The 18,460-nt window shown below is 39.5% G+C and overlaps 2 protein-coding genes across 8 annotated transcripts in view; one reads left to right on the top strand and one right to left on the bottom strand.

The window, feature by feature from the left end:
• Positions 1-1,509: 1,509 nt before the first annotated feature.
• On the bottom strand, positions 1,510-12,674 carry LOC122086983. 5 transcript variants are annotated; one of them, XM_042655923.1, is made up of 10 exons: positions 12,216-12,666; positions 11,564-11,887; positions 11,364-11,465; positions 11,174-11,275; positions 4,827-4,970; positions 4,624-4,719; positions 4,225-4,371; positions 2,254-2,487; positions 2,087-2,176; positions 1,510-2,012 (listed from the first exon to the last, which is right to left on the bottom strand). In XM_042655923.1, exons 3-10 carry the CDS (start codon positions 11,406-11,408, stop codon positions 1,692-1,694), a joined length of 1,179 nt encoding a protein of 392 aa, XP_042511857.1. In that variant the 5' UTR covers positions 11,409-11,465; positions 11,564-11,887; positions 12,216-12,666; the 3' UTR covers positions 1,510-1,691. The 5 variants fall into 5 exon arrangements, with proteins under 5 accessions (XP_042511857.1, XP_042511856.1, XP_042511855.1 ...); XM_042655922.1 differs by having other exon boundaries at positions 11,364-11,495; positions 11,564-11,884; positions 12,216-12,665; XM_042655921.1 differs by having other exon boundaries at positions 11,364-11,495; positions 12,216-12,665.
• Positions 12,675-15,178: 2,504 nt separating this feature from the next.
• The window catches only part of LOC122085684, a 4,145-nt gene continuing 863 nt past the window's right edge, over positions 15,179-18,460 (top strand). For 2 of the 3 annotated variants that reach the window (XM_042654188.1, XM_042654187.1), the window contains exons 1-6: positions 15,179-15,508; positions 15,627-15,753; positions 16,655-16,782; positions 17,427-17,566; positions 17,683-17,751; positions 18,003-18,141. In XM_042654188.1, the coding sequence (XP_042510122.1) occupies positions 15,268-15,508; positions 15,627-15,753; positions 16,655-16,782; positions 17,427-17,566; positions 17,683-17,751; positions 18,003-18,141 (844 nt within the window). In that variant the 5' untranslated portion in view covers positions 15,179-15,267. The remainder of the gene's footprint in view (positions 15,509-15,626; positions 15,754-16,654; positions 16,783-17,426; positions 17,567-17,682; positions 17,752-18,002; positions 18,142-18,460) is intronic. The other variant, XM_042654189.1, reaches the window with a different exon arrangement.

The following is an 18,460-nucleotide window of genomic DNA, read 5'->3' on the forward strand; positions in this document are numbered from 1 at the left end:
AAGTTAAAACAATTGTGATTATAATTTTTGTTTTTTAGCAAAATTGATTTCATTTATCTTCCCTTCTTTTTGAATAATCGAAAAATAATAGACATATAAATCTATGACTGCGTCATTATGAATTTTTTTTTTGTATTGTTTTTTTCTTTTTATTTATTTTCTTGACATCCAAACAAAGCAGATAATCCAAGAAAAAAACACAACTTGGACCAAGTTTGTTGGAGTTTGTACCAATCCACTCAACACATTCTAATTTCTAAGGGACGTGGGGCACAAATTTGGCCCAAGCTCAATGCTATCCACCATGAAAAATCAGGGCCTGAACCATTAAGCCCACGGGCTTGGGCTGACATCTCGGTCTAAGCTCGGCCTAGCCTGATCCATTGCACTCCCAAACATAATCCTTTTTCCCATATATATTAGTGGGGACAATATTTTTTGTGGGGGAGCACAGCCTCTCTCTCCTTCCCCATGTGAAATGACCTATATGGGCATAGGAGAGAGACAAGCAGTGGAGGGTGCCGCTGGAGACTGTGCTCCCCACAAAGAACATTTTTTGAGTGGACTCCCCCATATAAGGATGCTTTGACGATGATGAGTATCTCTCTAGGATCGAGGGATGTTATATTTGTGGATTAAGGGAATTTCCATGCATCTTGATACGTCAATGATATATTTAAGAAAATTATCAAAATACCCGTGAAAGTTATATCAAGGTGAAACATATCCATTTGACACTAAAGTCCACTCATAGTTCGAATGATACGCTATTTTGTCATAATAAAGTTTGATAAGAAAATGATTTCACTTAACTCTTAATCGAGAGAAGATTCTATTCCAATTGAATTGAGACCCACATTGGAGATAGTACATGCTAACTGGTATAGTCCTTAATTTTCATACCAAGTATAGTATGCATGTTATCTGAAAAAAATTTTGAATCAGATAATTTGGACATAACTTGGACATATGGAGCCTATGACAGAGAGGCGTCTAAAGTTCTAAGAATAACACTCAGATGGGTCAAGTACAACCCGGTTCAAAATAGAATCAAATATAGTGTGAAACATTTGACATTCTATACCATATGGCTAAGTCAACATCAAAAAAGCATGATTAGACACGTCGAACGAGCTTTATCAAATGTTTAACAATCACATTCATTAGTAAGTTGTTCAAAGTTGTGTTCTAGTAGAAGGAAATCTTTACCGGCTATGTTATAGTGGAGGGAAGTCTTTACCCATCACTGCTTGAATCGACTGATTATGGATTCAAGTTGATACACCCCCTGGTTTTGACGACTTGGAGGCTATAATTGCTAAACGAACACTTTTTTCTTACTCAAATTTCGTTTGAAAAAAAAATTTAACATAGAAACTGAAATTTCTATTTTTGACGAAACGTGTCCTAAAACATACCAAATGCAGCCTTAGAATTGACATCAACTGGCGTTTCTTCAACACACACACTTATGACTCGACACTCATTCCAAATCACTAAAACACAAAATTGGACACAGAACCCAACTCGGGGATCAAATTCCAATGTGATCAAAAAGGTCACCTTTAACATAGGGCGGCCCGAATATTTACAAAAAATATGTACAAGTCTGGGATACAAAATTCGGGGCAGGGGATCAGAAACAAAAAATAAGATGTCTATCTACGCTTCCCCTTGCCGGCCAGAGACTCCTAATCACCCTCCTCGCTCTCCTCCTCGCTTTCCTCCTCGTCATCACTCTCATCATCAGAAGACTCAGTCGTAGGAGCAATACGTCGAGGCACAGCAGCTAGCGCCGCAGTAGCAGATCTCAGCACTCGTGGAGCAGCCGATGTAGGAACAGCAGGCCTAGAACTGGCTGGGATGGAGTTCCTTGAGACGGTCGCCATTGGTTCAATTGTGGGAGGAGTAACCCTGGGGGTAGTGCCAATTGTAGTCACCGCTGCCGCCCTCATCTCCAGCTCCTTACAGAGAGCAATGTTAGCCTCCCAGTACCCTTCCATGTTGCTCCGCTGCATGGTTTTCATTGTTTATTACTTTTTGCAAAATTTAAGCGAAATGAAAAGACAAATACTGAGCAACTTACAAGTTGGGCGTTCTCCTCCGTAAGCCCTGACACCATCTTCTTCAAACTGGAGACCATATTCACCAGATCCTCATACCTGTGGGCAGGGACCTAGGCAAAAGAAAAAATGACAGTTTTTGAAAAACAAAAGGAAATGAGAGAAATTGACAAGATCAAAAAGAACTTACATAATCATATCCACAAGGCACACCGTGAACAGTTTCAGCCGGTGGGATGGGTGCCTCCTTTCCCAACTTCCAGTATGTCCACCCAGGGAATGCGGGAAGGAACACGTTCATTGGAGGGACCTGATGGGTACAGGAAGCCCCTGCCTCAGGAGCAGCAGAAGCAACTGCAGGGGGTGGAGTGGGGGTAGCCACTGGGAAAGAAGTGGTGCCAGTGGCCGGAGTTGAAGTCTGGGCCTACAATACAAAATCAAGTCCGTATAATGAGTATGAACCGAAAGAAAGAATAGTAAGAGAGTTGATCAAAATTTTATACACTAAAAGTTTGCAATATGATATTTTAGTGATAATACTCTACAAATTAATGTAGAGATTCTTAAAGCACTTATGAAGTTCTACATCTTGATCAAATTGTGTGTTATTCAGTTGTCTCATAGATAATAGAGTTCCATGCATCAAACCTCCCAGTATCTCTTTGGTGAATGCTCCATATTTTTTTTCTTCCTTCACAATAAAACCAGTAATTCATATATACATGCCATAGTTGATTTCTTCCGTCTTCTCCTTTTGCACCTAACGTTAACCGTATTTGATCAAAGGGATTGAATTATTACTATCTTTTAACCAGTTGGATTGTGTTCCAAATCATTAAATCATTTTAGAAAATTTCAGGAGAGAGAGAGAGAGAGAGAGAGAATTCTCTGTGGATCATAACCCTTACAATGTCTGCTGTTAGTGAAATTCCAAAAATCCTTTAGTCCTAATTCTTATCATCTTATTATTTCTCCTAATTAAGTACACCAAGATTTCAAGAAACTCTCTCCCTATCAATGTCAGATGCATAATTAAATCCGGACTGGAGGTCGAACTGAAAAGGTCTGTTTCTGCTTTCTACACTTGTCCACCATTTGTTAGAAAAAAAAAAGGGTGGTTTCAGTTTTTTCCAGTTTAATTGCTGGTTTGGTCAGGGTTTATACCTATGGCCACATGTAAGTTCACTTGTGCCAGTCAAGTGTGGACTGAGTTAGAAAGCAAACATAATCATCAAGAAAAACAACTTAGGGATCTTAAACGCCACAGCAAGGTGGCAGCCTAAAAATAGCTTGACACACATCATCATCATTAACTGTTCAACTGGAAAATTCATCCAAATCGGCATTAAAACATGACAAAGAACCCAAACAATTCTGTGCACTTTACCTATGAACAATAAAAAATGATATAAACAAAAACTCAACATCTAGTAATAATAGAGGACAAGTCCAGCCCAAGGTGGAGAATCTAATGTATGGCAGCTCAGTTGGAATTGTAAAAGGGCTCTACATGTCCACTACTGATCACAATGTACCACAGTAATGGGCTCTTTTCAAGGAATTTTCAAAATAAAAAGGACGTGAAAAATTAGATTTAGCAAGGAAACTCCAATTCAATTCAGACAACTTAAAAATCATTCATATTTCTTGTTAGTGTTTCCTACATTTTTCTCTTGATTCACATGCATACTCCTAACTGTTTCTTTTATATTTAATTAACCTTTCCATATAACGTATAGGGGCTGTTCCCCATAGAGGTTTCCAGCAATGTCTATTTTATCCTTTTTCTGCCTACCTGGAGTACAGAATACAAAATCTTAACAATTACAACGAAGTCAATGAAACGTACTCCAATAGCAACTGGAAGAAAGGCATCAAACTATGAGAGGCATGGCCGACCTTAAATAGAATTTCTCCAATGTTCGGCACTCCAGCCCAACAGAATGCATGTCATAGGCAAGCAAGCATACCAAACAAAAAATCTAAGCTTGAAGCAATGTTAAAAGCATGTAGCCTGTGATGGTGCTTGTCAATTCTTCTCTTCGTTCGGATGCCTTTTGTAATTTCAGCATTAAAAGCACAACATAAATCATGAAGCAGGCCTAGTGTAGGAAAAACATAGAAATTGGGAAGACCAAGAAATATATGTAAGGCAACTTACAAAGATCTCTGCATCTATAGACTCCATGTCACCTATTTGCCTTTTCTTTGGCATAGATGCACACTTTCCAACATCACCAGATTCAAGATAGCGAAACACATCCTTTTTGGAGCGGAATTCATATCCAGTTACAGAATCAATGTAAGACTGCAGCAATTAGTTAAACAATTGAAATGTGACAAATGAAAATGTGTTAATATTTTCACAGATGCAAATAAAATGTTGCACAAAATAACCTAAGAGAAAAGGTTGATGATTCAGCCAAGCAAGAGCATTAACATATGACTGAAAAAATAACACAGATTTAAAATATCTCAGAACCACAAATGAAATACATATGCACATTTATGAAATGTAAATATGCTACATCAGATCAGAATCTGAAAATAGAGACAATACCAGGTCTCTTCTGGTTCGATCTGCCAGTTGAGTGACCTTGATTTCCTTAATCCATCCTGAAGGCAACTCCTCTGCTGTATGCTTCTCCACTACAACCTAGATATTAACAGATAATCAGATTCAATATCTCACAAGTCAATCAAAACACTGCAAAATTTACAAATCCCACTAAATAGTAGATTTAGTCTATATCTAAAACAAACTTTTCTTGCAGATTCTGTAGAATGCATTCTAGTGTCTCTTTCATTCGGTTCAGATGCACGACTACGCAGCTTCCCAGTCTTGAGATAGCTGAAGACCTGTCTCTTGGTATACAATTTGAATCCAGTGAATGGAGCAATGTAACACTACAACACCGAAAGACAATATTTCCAATTAGACAGAATGTCTTCACCAACTGTAGCTAAGAAACTGGAAGAAACAGAAGAAAGGGCGCAATGTGAGGAAGAAACAAATGTAGAAATAGAAAGAACTTCCAAAATGACTGTGGGAGGCAAAGAAGAGAATATCTTCAAATACTATGGAACATTTCAATATCTTTACTTTTTTAAGGGTTTATTTATTTTGCATCTTCTATTGTCCTATTGATCTGCAGGCGCAAAAAAATGAAACGAAATAGAATTCAGAGAATCCATGCTAAGAAGTCAATATATGAAGATATAGCGAAGGAACAGAATATTTTCAACTGCACATCAATACATAATTAAAGCTCTTTACCAATATAAAATGGGAAAGAAAACCCCACTACCTACTTGGATAAATTGTCAAGTGTATAACATCCTTGGTTTGAGGTCTCGGCTTCGCGCATGGTTTCTGTCAGGCCTGAAACCAAATTTTACCGAGATCTCCTCGAAACATGCATTTTTTTTACAGAAAATTTCAGGGTTGGGTTTCGGTAGCCATATGGCAAGTCAGGTCTTGAAACTTGTCATCCAGCCTATTTAAGGCCTTCAACACAGTGGAAACATTATATTTTAAAAAATCAAGCCTAAAATGGCACTTGAATTCAGACCCTAGGTTGGTATTCTATGTGTATGTTCCACCTCCATGGTACCAACTTCAACTCAAGGTTCAAGAACTCATTTTGTTTCGGTGGTTTTAAAACTACCGAAATACCAAAATTTCACCAAAACAATATGCTTTTTTTCATGTGCTTTGCTGGGCCATTTTGGGAGGCTAATGGCTGAAGTGGCGAAATTACCGAAATGAATGGACCAAGATGGTTGAAATTTCGACAAAATAGTGCCTTTTTTTTTCAAACCAAAATGAGCGAAATTTCGAAACGAAATGACCAAAATATGACCAAAATTATGTACATTTATGTTTCGTACGCCATTTCGTTTCAGTACAAAAAAATAGTGAAATATCCAAGATTTCGCTGAGTTTCTAAACCATGCTTCAACTATAGCTCCAGCTTACAACCTCAGATGGATGGCCAAAGTGAAGTTATGAATCAAACCCAAGAGATGTACTTGGTGATGCCTATGCAGCTCAAATCCTAAGGAGTGGGAACAGTGGCTACCGTGAGCGGCGGAGTTTTGCTAAAACACCGGCTGGCATTCAGCTATTAAAGCCACATCCTTTGAAGTCATCTATGCCCCCCCCCCCCCCGCGGGGGCCAACACTAATCACGTATGTTCCAGGGACACCAAAGGTTGAAGCCATTAAACAACAGCTGCTTGCCCCAGATGCCATGATCAAGCAAATGCAGAGCAATATCAAGGAAGCCCATAACCGAACAAAAAAGGTGTATGACAGGCACCACCAGGAGAGAGTTTCAAGCAAGAGAATGGGTGTACCTTAAACTTCAACCATACCACCATAATTCACTATCTCTAACAAGGAACTTAAATTTATCGCATAGATTTTATGGCCCATATCAGGTTCTCCAAAAAATAGGAGCCATTGCACATAGACTTGATCTTCCCAAGGAGACACTTTCCGCGTATCTCAGCTCAAGGGAAGGGTTGGTAATGCAATTCCAATGCAAAATGAACTCCCTGCTATTCGAGAGGAAGATGCAACCATTCACCCTAAACCTCAAGCCGTCCTGGAGCATAAAAGGTATTAGGGCAAGAAGCAGGTTATGGTTCATTGGCATGGATTACCGCCAGCAGAAGCAACTTGGGAGTATCTAATGGCAAATCATTTCCCAAAGTCGGGCCTTGAAGACAAGGCCATTTCTTAGGAGGGAGGAATTTGTTACCTGCCTTGCATGCCATGCACCATGCACACGCAAGGTAACGGTTATCGGGTTTGGTTGATGGCGGGTTAAGTTCAGTTCCAGGGTATGAGGCAGTGTCATTGTGTTTAATTGTGTGATCAGTTGTCATATGTGGGTAGAAGTAATGGCAAGAGTGGTAGGAGTTATGGTAACCATGAAGGAGTTGTAACGGTTGCAATGCAACTTTATTTAGTAATTATGATGGAATGGAAGAGGACAACTTGATTTCCCCTGCAATTTCTCTCTTGAGAAAAGAGGCTCGGCACTTCCAAACTACGCTGACTAAGTTTCAAAAAATTCAACATCGCCTATCATCTCCTGCCTTCTTCAAGATCGGTAAACACGGACAAACTGTTCAGGTACCATCTAGGCCTTCCCTTTTAATGTTTGAGTCTGTTTTTGAGTTTTCTATATAAGTTTGTAAGGGGCTACAGCCTTATACACGAATTTGATTGGCTCGAGCCTTTTCTTTTGCTGCTGAGACAGTCTGCATGCTGTGAGATTCAGTGAAGGGTGGATAATCCTTGGGATCAGTATGATTCTAATCCAAGACTACTGGTGGGAAGCCAAAAGTCACATTCTTCCTTTCTATTCCCCATTAAATCATGTAACTGTTCTGAAATTTCTGCAATTCCTTATCTGATCAGGAATTCATATGCAAGACCTTTTTTGCATGAATTTGAGTTGGGACAAACTAGCCATTAGTATACCTTCGGATTTGAAAATATGTTCTTTACTGTTCAAGAGACGATCAGAATCTCCATCGGATCTGGTTTTATTACTGAATTTCCCATTCTGCCCTTATCTCTTAAGTTGAGAGTCTGCTTTCTGAATTCTGCTTTGAGTGGTAAATTTACTTTTATACCCCTCTCCTAGTCCAACAAGGTTTGACTCAAATTCTCAGATCCAGCCCTTGGATTGAGTTGGGATTTTCAGAAAGTGTTCTACCCCTGATTTACTGAACTCGACTTGAGTTTCAGGTTCATTCAAATCTCTGATTGAAAGTAATTAGAATTATGCATATTCTGATTTAATTTTCCAGATTTGACTATTTCTCTAATTGGGTAAATCACGCCACTGAATCATCAGTCTTTTAAGAGCTTAATAACCTAACATCAACCTACCTTTGTCTAGAATCTGAACTCCATCCAATTAGGTTGTCTTTTGACCCTATTATTAACCTATTACTGTTTTGGAGTTCACTTGCAATCTTGTAAGGGAGGTATGTTTTGCCTGAACCTATGATTCATCCTACCTAACCACCCCCCCCCAATAGCCCCCCTCCACCCCAAAGTTCGGTCACCTAGATGCCGTGACAACTATGCCCCCATCAAAACCTTTAAAACAATCATCCACAAAGACAGCTCTGGACTCCACCCTTTCTATTTGAACACATGTGAAACCAAAGCATTCTTCCAACTCTCTCAATTTCTCACAGCATATCTGTGGCAATTGTATGGACATGGTGGCAGCAACAATGTAGGAATAAAAGTAATGATAGGGGGAAAATACTAGCCATCAATATAGGAGACTATTCACCCCAAGGATTGCACACCAATAGAGAACATTCATTTAAATGAACCCCCCCCCCCACCCAAACATATTTAATATCAATAAAGAGTAAAAAAAGTTTTAAGGACTCATGAACTGTTATAAAAACTAATTCATTTTAGGAGATCCACAAGTTTCTCTTAAAATATCTGTACAAGAGAATGAACAGTAGCATTTTCCATAGTAATTTCCTCTCTTTCTAATTGAATCAATATTCTACCCATTTATCATGTTGATAAGCTTCCCCAAGAGGTCATGAGGCTGACCAAATTTTAGTTTCTTATTTTGTACTTGGCTAGGGTTTTGTCCCCCTTTTCTTTTTTCCTTTCATCTTTGATGCACTCAGCTAGGTTCAAGGCCCTTCTTTAACTCCTGAAACTGAACGCTGAATAAAGATTTTAAAGTTCCACAACCTGGACTTCCCTTTCTGTATGATTTATTCATTTAAGTGCCAGTTAGCATTCGCAAATTCCATCGGTTCCATCCATTCAACCAGTCAAATGTATAGAAGCAATAAACCAGAGAAGGGAAGCACCTTACAGTTATTTATCCTTTCCTTTTCAGTTCTCCTTCTTTCATAGTGTCTACATATTACAGATATACATCCATTCAGACATCTAAGATAACTCCATTGCATGTCATTTACCAGCCTAAACTTTCTCTAATGTAAAGCTATGACACAAACTTCCTAACTCCAGACGGGATCACTAACAGCCTAAACAAAAACTGATGTCAGGCCTTAATATTTATGAACTCCATAAAACATAACAGTAGGTTAGAATAATCCCCACAACACCCTACAGTACTCAACATCTATCAGGACTAACCCCTATCCAATAGGTCATCCAACAGTATCTAAAACAGTACTACCGAAGGTCACAAAATAAAAGATAACTCAGACTTAACAATCAGAAGAGATAGACAAACCCAACTACTAGAAATGCACCGTAACAGTATCAAATGGAGCCCTTGCAGGGGAGAATCAGTCCTCCAACTTTCAGATCAAACTGGTGGATGGTTCCTGAGATTCATCAATTCTTGATTTAGGGCACAATTAGAGAGATTCCTGATATCTCTCAAACTAGGAGCCAGAACAGGCCCAAAGTCTAGTCAAGTGGGCCTTCTGGTGAGGGGATCTGATCACCAAAATATGGGCCAATTCTGATGGCAGACTTGAGAGATCCCAGGCTTCGAAGGTTTCACCAGGAAACCTTTCAAAACCAGTATCGCAGGTAAGGAATCCGTCTATAATCAAAAGCAATCAATCAGCATCAACTTGAGGTTACTTGATGGGAATGCTGGTGATGATCAGCAGTCCAAAAAGATGCCTCAGCTAGCCTCAGTATGCACAGAAAATTGCAAATAAGGAAGAGAGAGGAGATTGATGGAATAGAAAGAGGATGGAGATAGATGTGGCTATCTCAGCCTAGGCATCTCACCTAACATCCTCTCTCAGGAAAATGTTTGCACAAAAGTAACAGCTAATTTTCTCATTAAAATTGTGGGGAGACCCTTGGGTCTGTTACATTGTATAGGCTCTAGAATGGAGCCACAAAAAAAAGAAAGCATGAAAAAAAAAAATAAGAGAAAAGGAAAGTCTCCTAAGACAAGTAACTTGCTTGTCCTAGACTAAGTAACCAAAAACGAAAGAAAAAATACTGATTTACTAAAAAAGGAAACAAACCTAACAGGAAATTAATCTTCTAGAAGCTGCCCAAATCAATAGCTCTTGTAGCTGCTATCCAAGGCAAGATTCCAAACCCAAAAACTACAGCCAATAATGGCTCGCCCAGCTTAGCTGGTTGGTCTATATTTTTGGGTGATGTACCACCCCTGATCTGATTCCTGCGGCTGTAATGCTGTCCATGGAATCAATCAACATTATTCTCCCAATTCAAAAAGAAAACCTGTGAACCAGCAAATGGAAATTTTCAACTAATCTCCTTCACATGCAGGAGTCACAGAAGCTAAAGGAAATTTACCATTATTGATACTGAGTTGATAGACTGTGAAGCACGTGTAATTCCAAGGTCTCTGTGCAACACATTGTATGTCGCAGACAGCAATTAATTAATACAATTTTGGAATTTATCATAATAATATAAATTTATCTAACATTTTAGTTACTTGGCATGTTGCCTGTGACAATGAGGTCACAGTTTTGATTCCAGCTTTGCACACACATAAAGAAGAAGAAAAATAAACCCCTAAGGGGGGAAATTGGCAAGGACCAACACTTCACAATTAAGAGGTCATGAGTTCAACTTTTCTTGGGGCCTACCTATCAGGGAAAAGAAGAAGAAGAAAAGTAAAGCTTCCAAGTAACACTGTAACACTTTTCAAAAGATAAATTGACAAAATTGTGGTGATTAATAATGAGGAAATATTCCATAACAATAACAACTACTGAGACTCCGTAGAGTTAGCAACACAAAATATTTTCTAACAGTTAACTTGAAACAGTTTTACATTGCAGTTGAAATAACAATGAAAGTTATGAATTCTCACACATGCCAACGTGCATGTCACATATAATGAATGTGAGTAACTGCTGCATGGCTTATCTTTCAAGTAATCACCTCTGAATTTACGCAAAAGGACCAACACAATAGAAGCACAAAAAAAAAGTAACAGTGAGTGTTTCAAATCTGTGGGTAGATCATGCAGCCATGCTCAATTAAGTCAATTCCAGTCCCAAAAAAATAAATGATCAATTGAGTAAAAAAGGGGGATGGATACAAAAAGAACAATGATAATATGCAAGAAAGTGGCTACCTTGTATTTTTGTCCAGCTCTATAACCACTCTTTCTGGTTTGTATCACCATACTCCAGTCAGTAGGTAACCAATTGGGTACATCATCTTCCACTTGCACAATCTATTGATTAATGGAACAATAATAAATTGGGATGTACAGAGGAAAACCAAAACTAAGGCACAATAAAATGAAAATGTTTCAAACTCACTTGGTTCTCATTGTCTTTTGTGCATCTTTTACTTTTTCGAGGCATGTACTCGCAGAGATTTCCAGAGTTAGTATGGCGAGCAACTTCGATCTTGGAACGACACTTCTCTCCAGTTTCCAAGTTAATATAATACTACAAAAGTCAGAATTGGATTAATCTTACAAACTTTTCCAACTAATGGCAAAAATCTCAAAACTTACATAAGATGCCAAATTTGATAGTCTTTGATAATTGATCTAACTCCTTTTTTCTGTTAGTCCTCATGCAATCCGTCAAGGAGAATATCATACTTTAGAAGGGCATTTTGGTCAAATCTCTCTCTTTCTCCCCCTCTTTCTCCCTCCCCCACCTAATATGATTCGACCAGGTGATCGTACGAGCGGCGGATTCTATCTTACTATTGTTTCCTCTAATACCACACTGGCGGACATGGAGACCTCATAAAATTGCATGCAGTCTTCTTTTCCATCAATCCAGACATGGCAAGTTTGCATGCACTGAAAATGCCGTCAAATGCAGCTCTTCTAACATGCAGCGAGTATAGATATTTCGAATTAGGCAAACAGCATGAGCAAAGCAAACCCAATTGAAGCAAAAAAAAAAAAAAAAAAGAAAGGCACCCGCATATCCAAACAAACAGAAAACTAATCTACAAATAATATACAAAAACCATGTTCAATAGGTATCAATGCCTTCCATTCTAGTTCGAACACAGAATCTTTAAACAAAACTGAGGGAAATAAACATGCGTCAGCAAAATACATACAGATCGTACATTCCCTAAGTTAAAACCCTAAAAATGATGAAAGAAAAGGGAAATGTAGGATAAACGAGGTGTAGAAGTTTGATTACAGAATCCTTCTTGCCGTCCGGTCGCTTCTTAATCTCCAGAATCCAGCCGGGCGGTAGCCACTCCGGCGACTTCTCAATAGCCATTCAGTGGGTATCTGACGTTTACACGGACTTCTCTCTGCTGATCAACACAATGCAAAGCACTTTCTTTCTTTCACTATCTCTTCCTTCTTTTTGGTGAAGTTCAGTGTCTATTCCTCCCCAACTCCACTTCCTGCTCAGTGCTCCCTACTCCCCACTCCCTATTCTCTCTCTCTCTCTCTCTCTCTCTCTCTCTCTGACCTTAATCAATCGCTTCCAAACTTGCTCACGGCTCACGCTCTCTTCTCGAGTGAGCTTGGAAGTTGAATCCGACAAGAGACAAGCCTTTGAAATCGCGTGTTCCGAAATTACACGCGGCCATTTGGCGACGCGAAGCGAAACATGGGGAAAAATAAATAAATACTGTCCAGACTGTAGGGGCTTCGCCCAGGCACATTGATGTTTCCAGATACATTTTTTTTTTTTTGGTAAAGTTCCATATACATTCTCACTGGACTAAGCTCACATTCATGGAAAGCCACGCTCCCACAGAGAGAATTTCTCTCCGTAAATTTTCACTATTAATCATCATTGGAAAACAACTCGACATGGCCGAGTACCCTTTAACGAAAGGTTGCGAGATGACCAAGCAATCCCATGTGGATTCTCCAGCATGCGATCCTAATGGCTGAGGTGTTAGTGCTGACTACACACAATCAGGTACTGATCCTCTTCCCTTGTAATATGATCATAGGAAGAGACTTTTTGAACTTGAGGCATTCTCCATGTCAAGACACAAGTATTGATTTAAGAGGAAAAAAAAGCTTAAAAGACAGCATGGCCCTGCAACCCCTATACATAAAATGAGCAAAATACTTACTCTACTCCTCGTGAAAAACGAAAAACCACTTTTGTTTATGCTTTTGTGCACACTTCCATCGATCCCCTTATTGACACAAGGGCACATAGGCTTTTAGTGAAATATATCTCTTGTTTGATAATATTTTCTCTATCTTAAAAATATAATCAAAAATGACAATGTGTCTTGATGTAGAATGCACCATAGGCTCAAAGAACCCTGCCTTCTTAATTAATATATGAATGCATTTGACTTGAGCATTCCTTTTGCATCATTGGAAGAGTGTTTTATTAAACTTAGTAATCTCTCTCTCTCTCTCTCTCTCTCTCTCTCGTTGCAAACTGTTATGATAAAACTATGTAATCTTAAAAAAAAATGCCAAATGAATTGAGCGGGCAGCGGAACCAAGATATACAAGTCTAGCCGAGCGGCATAAGCCCTACGTGGTCATCCACCTAAGCTGAACCAGATGTCAAATCAAAAGCTAATCGACCAATATCACCAAAGGGATTTATGCAGTCAAATGGCCAAGCCGATACCAACGTAAATGAGACATTACACTCATGTCCCGCCACATGGCCACACAAATCACCATACGTAGCTAGCTACATTAGGTCCTTGATCAAACGGTAGGTCCTAAGTACTCAACCGTCGAACAACAAGCGCACAACCCATTGCTTGGAACAAGTAGCTCATCTTAGGTCCTTTGACTCAGGCTGCTAAGCATAAGATTCCAATGGATCATCCTCACCAAGACAATACTAAAAAGGGCTTACCAAGCCTGGCTTGAATAAAGGACATCCTAGTCCATAAAGGACTCTCAGTAGAATATTGAATATTTCTTAGAAGGAAGGGTATCTCACCATATCACCAGGGATATGACCAATACGAGGAGTTCCTATAACGTCAATATCCTCCATATTCACTTTCCTGTTACAACTCTTACTATGATCAGACTCCTATCAGCATTAGGAGGCCAACAAAGTGGGACTTTCGCTTCAATGGCCACCACCTTTTCTATTAAAAATACCAAGGTAAATATCTTTTCTGAGGACTGATCTTTTTTCATTCTTATTGGAATAATTTGTTTACTAATAGGTCTGACTTAAGTATCAGAGAATCCCCAGCCATATCAGACTGACGTTTACTTTTTTGTGTTTGTTCCTCTATATAGGACATGAAAACAACGTAGGACGATTTTTTGCTTCAAGACAAACCAAAAAATTGAGGGGTCATTGCCATGGAGAGTAGCCATGAGATCTCTATTGAGGTGGATGATCCCAAACCACTATTGCAACCTCGAGGCGAGAAGTTTGGTGATTTCCCTTTGAAGCTCCACTATTGCATCCTTGATGATTTGCCTTTGGAGCTAAACACCCAAGGGGTCATTGCCATCTGATCGCATGCACAACTATAAGAAGAGGGAAAACTCAAGTCAGTCTCTCTGTATATTGGGTTAGTCCGGCCCTACCATCGCCAAACCGGTTATTTAAATCAGGTAAATTCACCAACCCGATACCCTTGAAAGAGGGGAAAAAACAGAGGCAACCGGTGTCAATCCGGCTCAACCTGGCTAGCCTGTTACAACATTGGGCTTTCATGGCCAGGTTGAGCTGAGGTATGAGCCCTGTAGGGATGAGCCTGGGCTGACATATTCGAACCTAACCTCAGGCCAAGCTGTCTTACAAAAAAAACCCATGGGTTGGGCTGGGCCGCTGTGGTTTTAAAAAACTCCAGCCCAACCCACTCGGTTGCGCCCGTACTAACTTATTAAATACTCTGGTGAGGTGGGTCCACTTTGCTGATTTGCAAATCCTACTGGCTATAGTAATCACACGGTCAGGTGATACAGCAGGTCCCACATACATTAATGGGTATCTCGGTTGATGGTGTTTGCACGAGCGTTTGCCTTAGCATCTTCCGTGATTCGATTTAACTGATTTGTAAGTTTAAACCAGTTTCGACACATCAATTTATTTGACCCGTGGATGTACCGAACGACCCGAACCCTCAATCGGGTCTGTAGGGATAAAATACCGGATCATCAGTGTGGATTAAAATGTGCCACGAAGGGCTAACAGATTGTATTGAAGGTGAAATCACTTGGACGATGTTCTTCACCTCTGGCCGACTGGGCCTCTCTCTCTCTACTCAGGTGATACTGTGATAACTATGTCCTTATGCCAGACTGGGCAGCAGAGCAGTGCAGCACAGCAGCAGCGCATGACCTGTTCCTGTTTCTGTTCCTGCACATTTTCCAGTTCAACAATGTCCTTCTACCATTGTTTTGTGGGACCTGTAGTGCCTGCTGTATGCGTGGGACCTGTAGTGCCTGCTGTATGCGTTTCTTCGAAGGCTTTCAGCTTCTGTTCTTCACGGTCTCTCGAACGCTCCGCATGGAGAACCTTCACTGGTGCGGTGGATTGCGAACATATTGACATTTAATTCTTCTTCTTCTTCTTCTTTTGAAATGAAACCTAAGAAAAAGATAAAGGTTCAATATGTATATTTGATTTTGTTTGGATTTTCAGTTTCGAAATTAAACGGATTTCGAAATGATTTTTCCGGGCGCCAGGATCGCCGAAAAGTGTTTTTCGCGGCTTCTGAAGGATCCAGTTCAGACTCTGATTTAGAAGACTATGGGCTTTCGAGGAAAAGGTGATACCTTTACTCCCACTTTAATCATTATTCATTTGAAATATTATTTCTGGGTTTGAAATTCCTCTTCGTATTCTAACTAAACATCATAACTATTTTACATCTACTTTTCCTCCCTGTGAAGATTGAAGAATGAGATTGGTACTTGTTTGTTCAATTATTCGTCTCCTAATATTATGAGCTCGCTTGGTTTCTCTAAGTTTGCCTTGTTTATGGCGGATGAGGAACCCATTTGTTTCTTATCTCTTGTTATGAGAGTGTGGCACCATTTTAATACTGTGTATATCTGTTTATTTATTTGTGGATTTGATATTTATCTTGCTATGCGTAATTCAGAATTTTCAGATTGGGTTGGGGCATTGTTCATTTGATGTGATTTTAGTTGATGACCTACTTTAGGGAAGGAAATTCCTTTTCAGGATTATTCTCATAGTGACAGTTTGGTCAATATGGGAGGAGAAAAATGGTGGGTCATTCAGCAAATTTTCAACCCCGTGCAGGATTGTGTGGAAGACTTCTGTTTGGTGGCCTATTGGGATGTAGTTGTGGATTCTCTCTCTCTCAGTCCCAAGCTTATCATGGACATTTCATTCTGCTGGAGGCTTTATCTACCAATGGGATGGCTGAGCAAACTAAGAAGGGGAAGGGAGTGTATAGCCTTAATGCCTGTTGTGGAATGTCTATTCCCTTGTAGCTTGATAGTTTACTGCTCTTGCATTTTTCCAATTGATGGGATGGCATACTATACGAGGTGCATTTGTGTATTTGTGCATTCTCGTTTCTATGAGAAATAAAAGAATATACCCGGGCATCATGCACTTTATTAGTTTTCAAACATGAGTGGATACAAATCTATATGATGATAAAGGGGTATTACTCCGTTCTTCCTTTTTTGTTGTAGGAAAGTTGTAGAACACATTTGTCTTCTGAAAGCGAACAGGGACTTGACTGAAGAGGAGGAGAATGATATGCTTGATTATCTTTATACATCTCAGTACCAAATGGGTGGAATTGTTGCAATATCATTGGGTGAGAAATTGTAGATTCTGGGTTTTGTCAGAGTCTATCAAGTCATGATTAAGAAATCGGAGATTCTGGTTTTTGTCAAAGTCTATTAAGTCATGATTACATGTCTTTCTTTTTCTATGAGGGCATACTAAAAATTCCCCTCATTATTCATTTTCCAGGATTAGTGATTGAATGTATGTAAATGAGAAAATGATTATAATGCAAAAGGCTAAAAAATAGATTCCCATGTGAAGTGGATATCTATCAACATTCTACAACATCCCTATTAACATGTCTCCTAGTTTTTTGGTGTTGCTGGTATGTGATTGAAAAGGAATAAAGAATCAAGTCTAGGAAACATACTTAGATTGATCCAGCAAGAAATGAGCCTTTTGAGCCATTATCTTGTAATTATAATCCCTGCTATATTGTACATGAAATGTCCTGATCCATTTTCAGGCAGTCAGACAAAGAGTTTGTCCAATCTTATGTGGTAAGCATTATTGACTCAAAAAGTGGCAGCTCGGCCAGCCTGAAGTGCTATGTGAAAGGGATGGATAGCATATAGCGTAATATGCATATAGATGCATTTGGAGTGCATTGTGTCTTGTATGTTAATAAACCTCATGTACGTGATTCCTGACTTGGATCCCTTACTTCCATAGGTCGTCTCTCTGAAAAGAACCCTGATGGCTACACCCATGCTGTATATTTGCGTTTCCAAAGGCAGGAAGACCTATCAAAGTTCTACAAGAACCCCTTCTACTTGGGAGTTATAAAGGATCATGTTATGCCATACTGCCATGTATGCCCTAACATGTAAACACCACAACACTAGTTCCTCGTTCTTTATTCTTGTAATCGTTCATCTTAACTACGATTTCATTCAACTGATGCACTCTTAATTCATGGATATTTTAGGGATTGATATCTGTGGATTATGAATCTGAAGTAGAAGATGATATCCTGCTCATATTCCGGAAAGGAGAGGTTAGGATCATTAATCCCATGGAATTCACAGGCTATTGTAAAATCTCAGATTGATACTGTAGAAAACTGAGATAATTTGGTGGATGCTGTTACTAATTTCATATTTGGTGGATTTTTTCCCTTTGTCTTTGTTGACATTTTGTCATTATCAATCTTGGTTTTCTCTTTTATGGAGGGTGAATAGTTATTACATGATCCAAAATTTCTCTGGCAGGTCCTTTGGTAACTCTCAGTTGTTTTTTCTTGGGCAGGAGTTCAACTATGGTCTGGAGTTTGTGCTTCTGATTTCAGTTGTTGAGACTGGATGCAGTGGACCTGTAGATGATGCATTGGCTACTATAGCAAAGCTGGCCATGAAATTTCCCTCCTTAATTGTACAGGCCACTCAAGGTGTGCTTGAAATGACCATTTCTGTAAAATGCACCTACTGAATAATTAGTTTTGCTGACCCTCCTCTGGTGTGAATGCTGATTGAGGTCGAACTTTCAACTGTAAATTAAGGGGAAGGGATGGGACGCTGCCTGCTCCAAGTAAGTTAGCAGACGGCAGACACATGGGAGGGGTGGGGGGGGGGGAATAAGGGAGGGCAGGGGGTCTTTTCACTTGGAGGTGGAGAGAAGCAGACACCAGCTGGGCACACCACTAGCATGCCCAGCCTTTTCCCGTAAATTAAATTATACTTGCATGCTTCTTTTTTTTTTTTTTTTTT

The sequence above is a fragment of the Macadamia integrifolia genome, chromosome 8, assembly GCF_013358625.1.
Source record: "Macadamia integrifolia cultivar HAES 741 chromosome 8, SCU_Mint_v3, whole genome shotgun sequence".
Classification (NCBI taxonomy): Eukaryota; Viridiplantae; Streptophyta; class Magnoliopsida; order Proteales; family Proteaceae; genus Macadamia; species Macadamia integrifolia.

Bases quoted from the DNA above. Each gene is read 5' to 3' on its own strand.
- LOC122086983 (XM_042655919.1), bottom strand. From the start codon at position 12,299: ATGGCTATTGAGAAGTCGCCGGAGTGGCTACCGCCCGGCTGGATTCTG. The intron at 11,496-12,215 runs GTAATCAAACTT...TGACTTTTGTAG, and splicing joins CGGACGGCAAGAAGGATTCT to TATTATATTAACTTGGAAAC. The intron at 2,177-2,253 runs GTAAGTTCTTTT...TCTTTTGCCTAG, and splicing joins TGCCTTGTGGATATGATTAT to GTCCCTGCCCACAGGTATGA.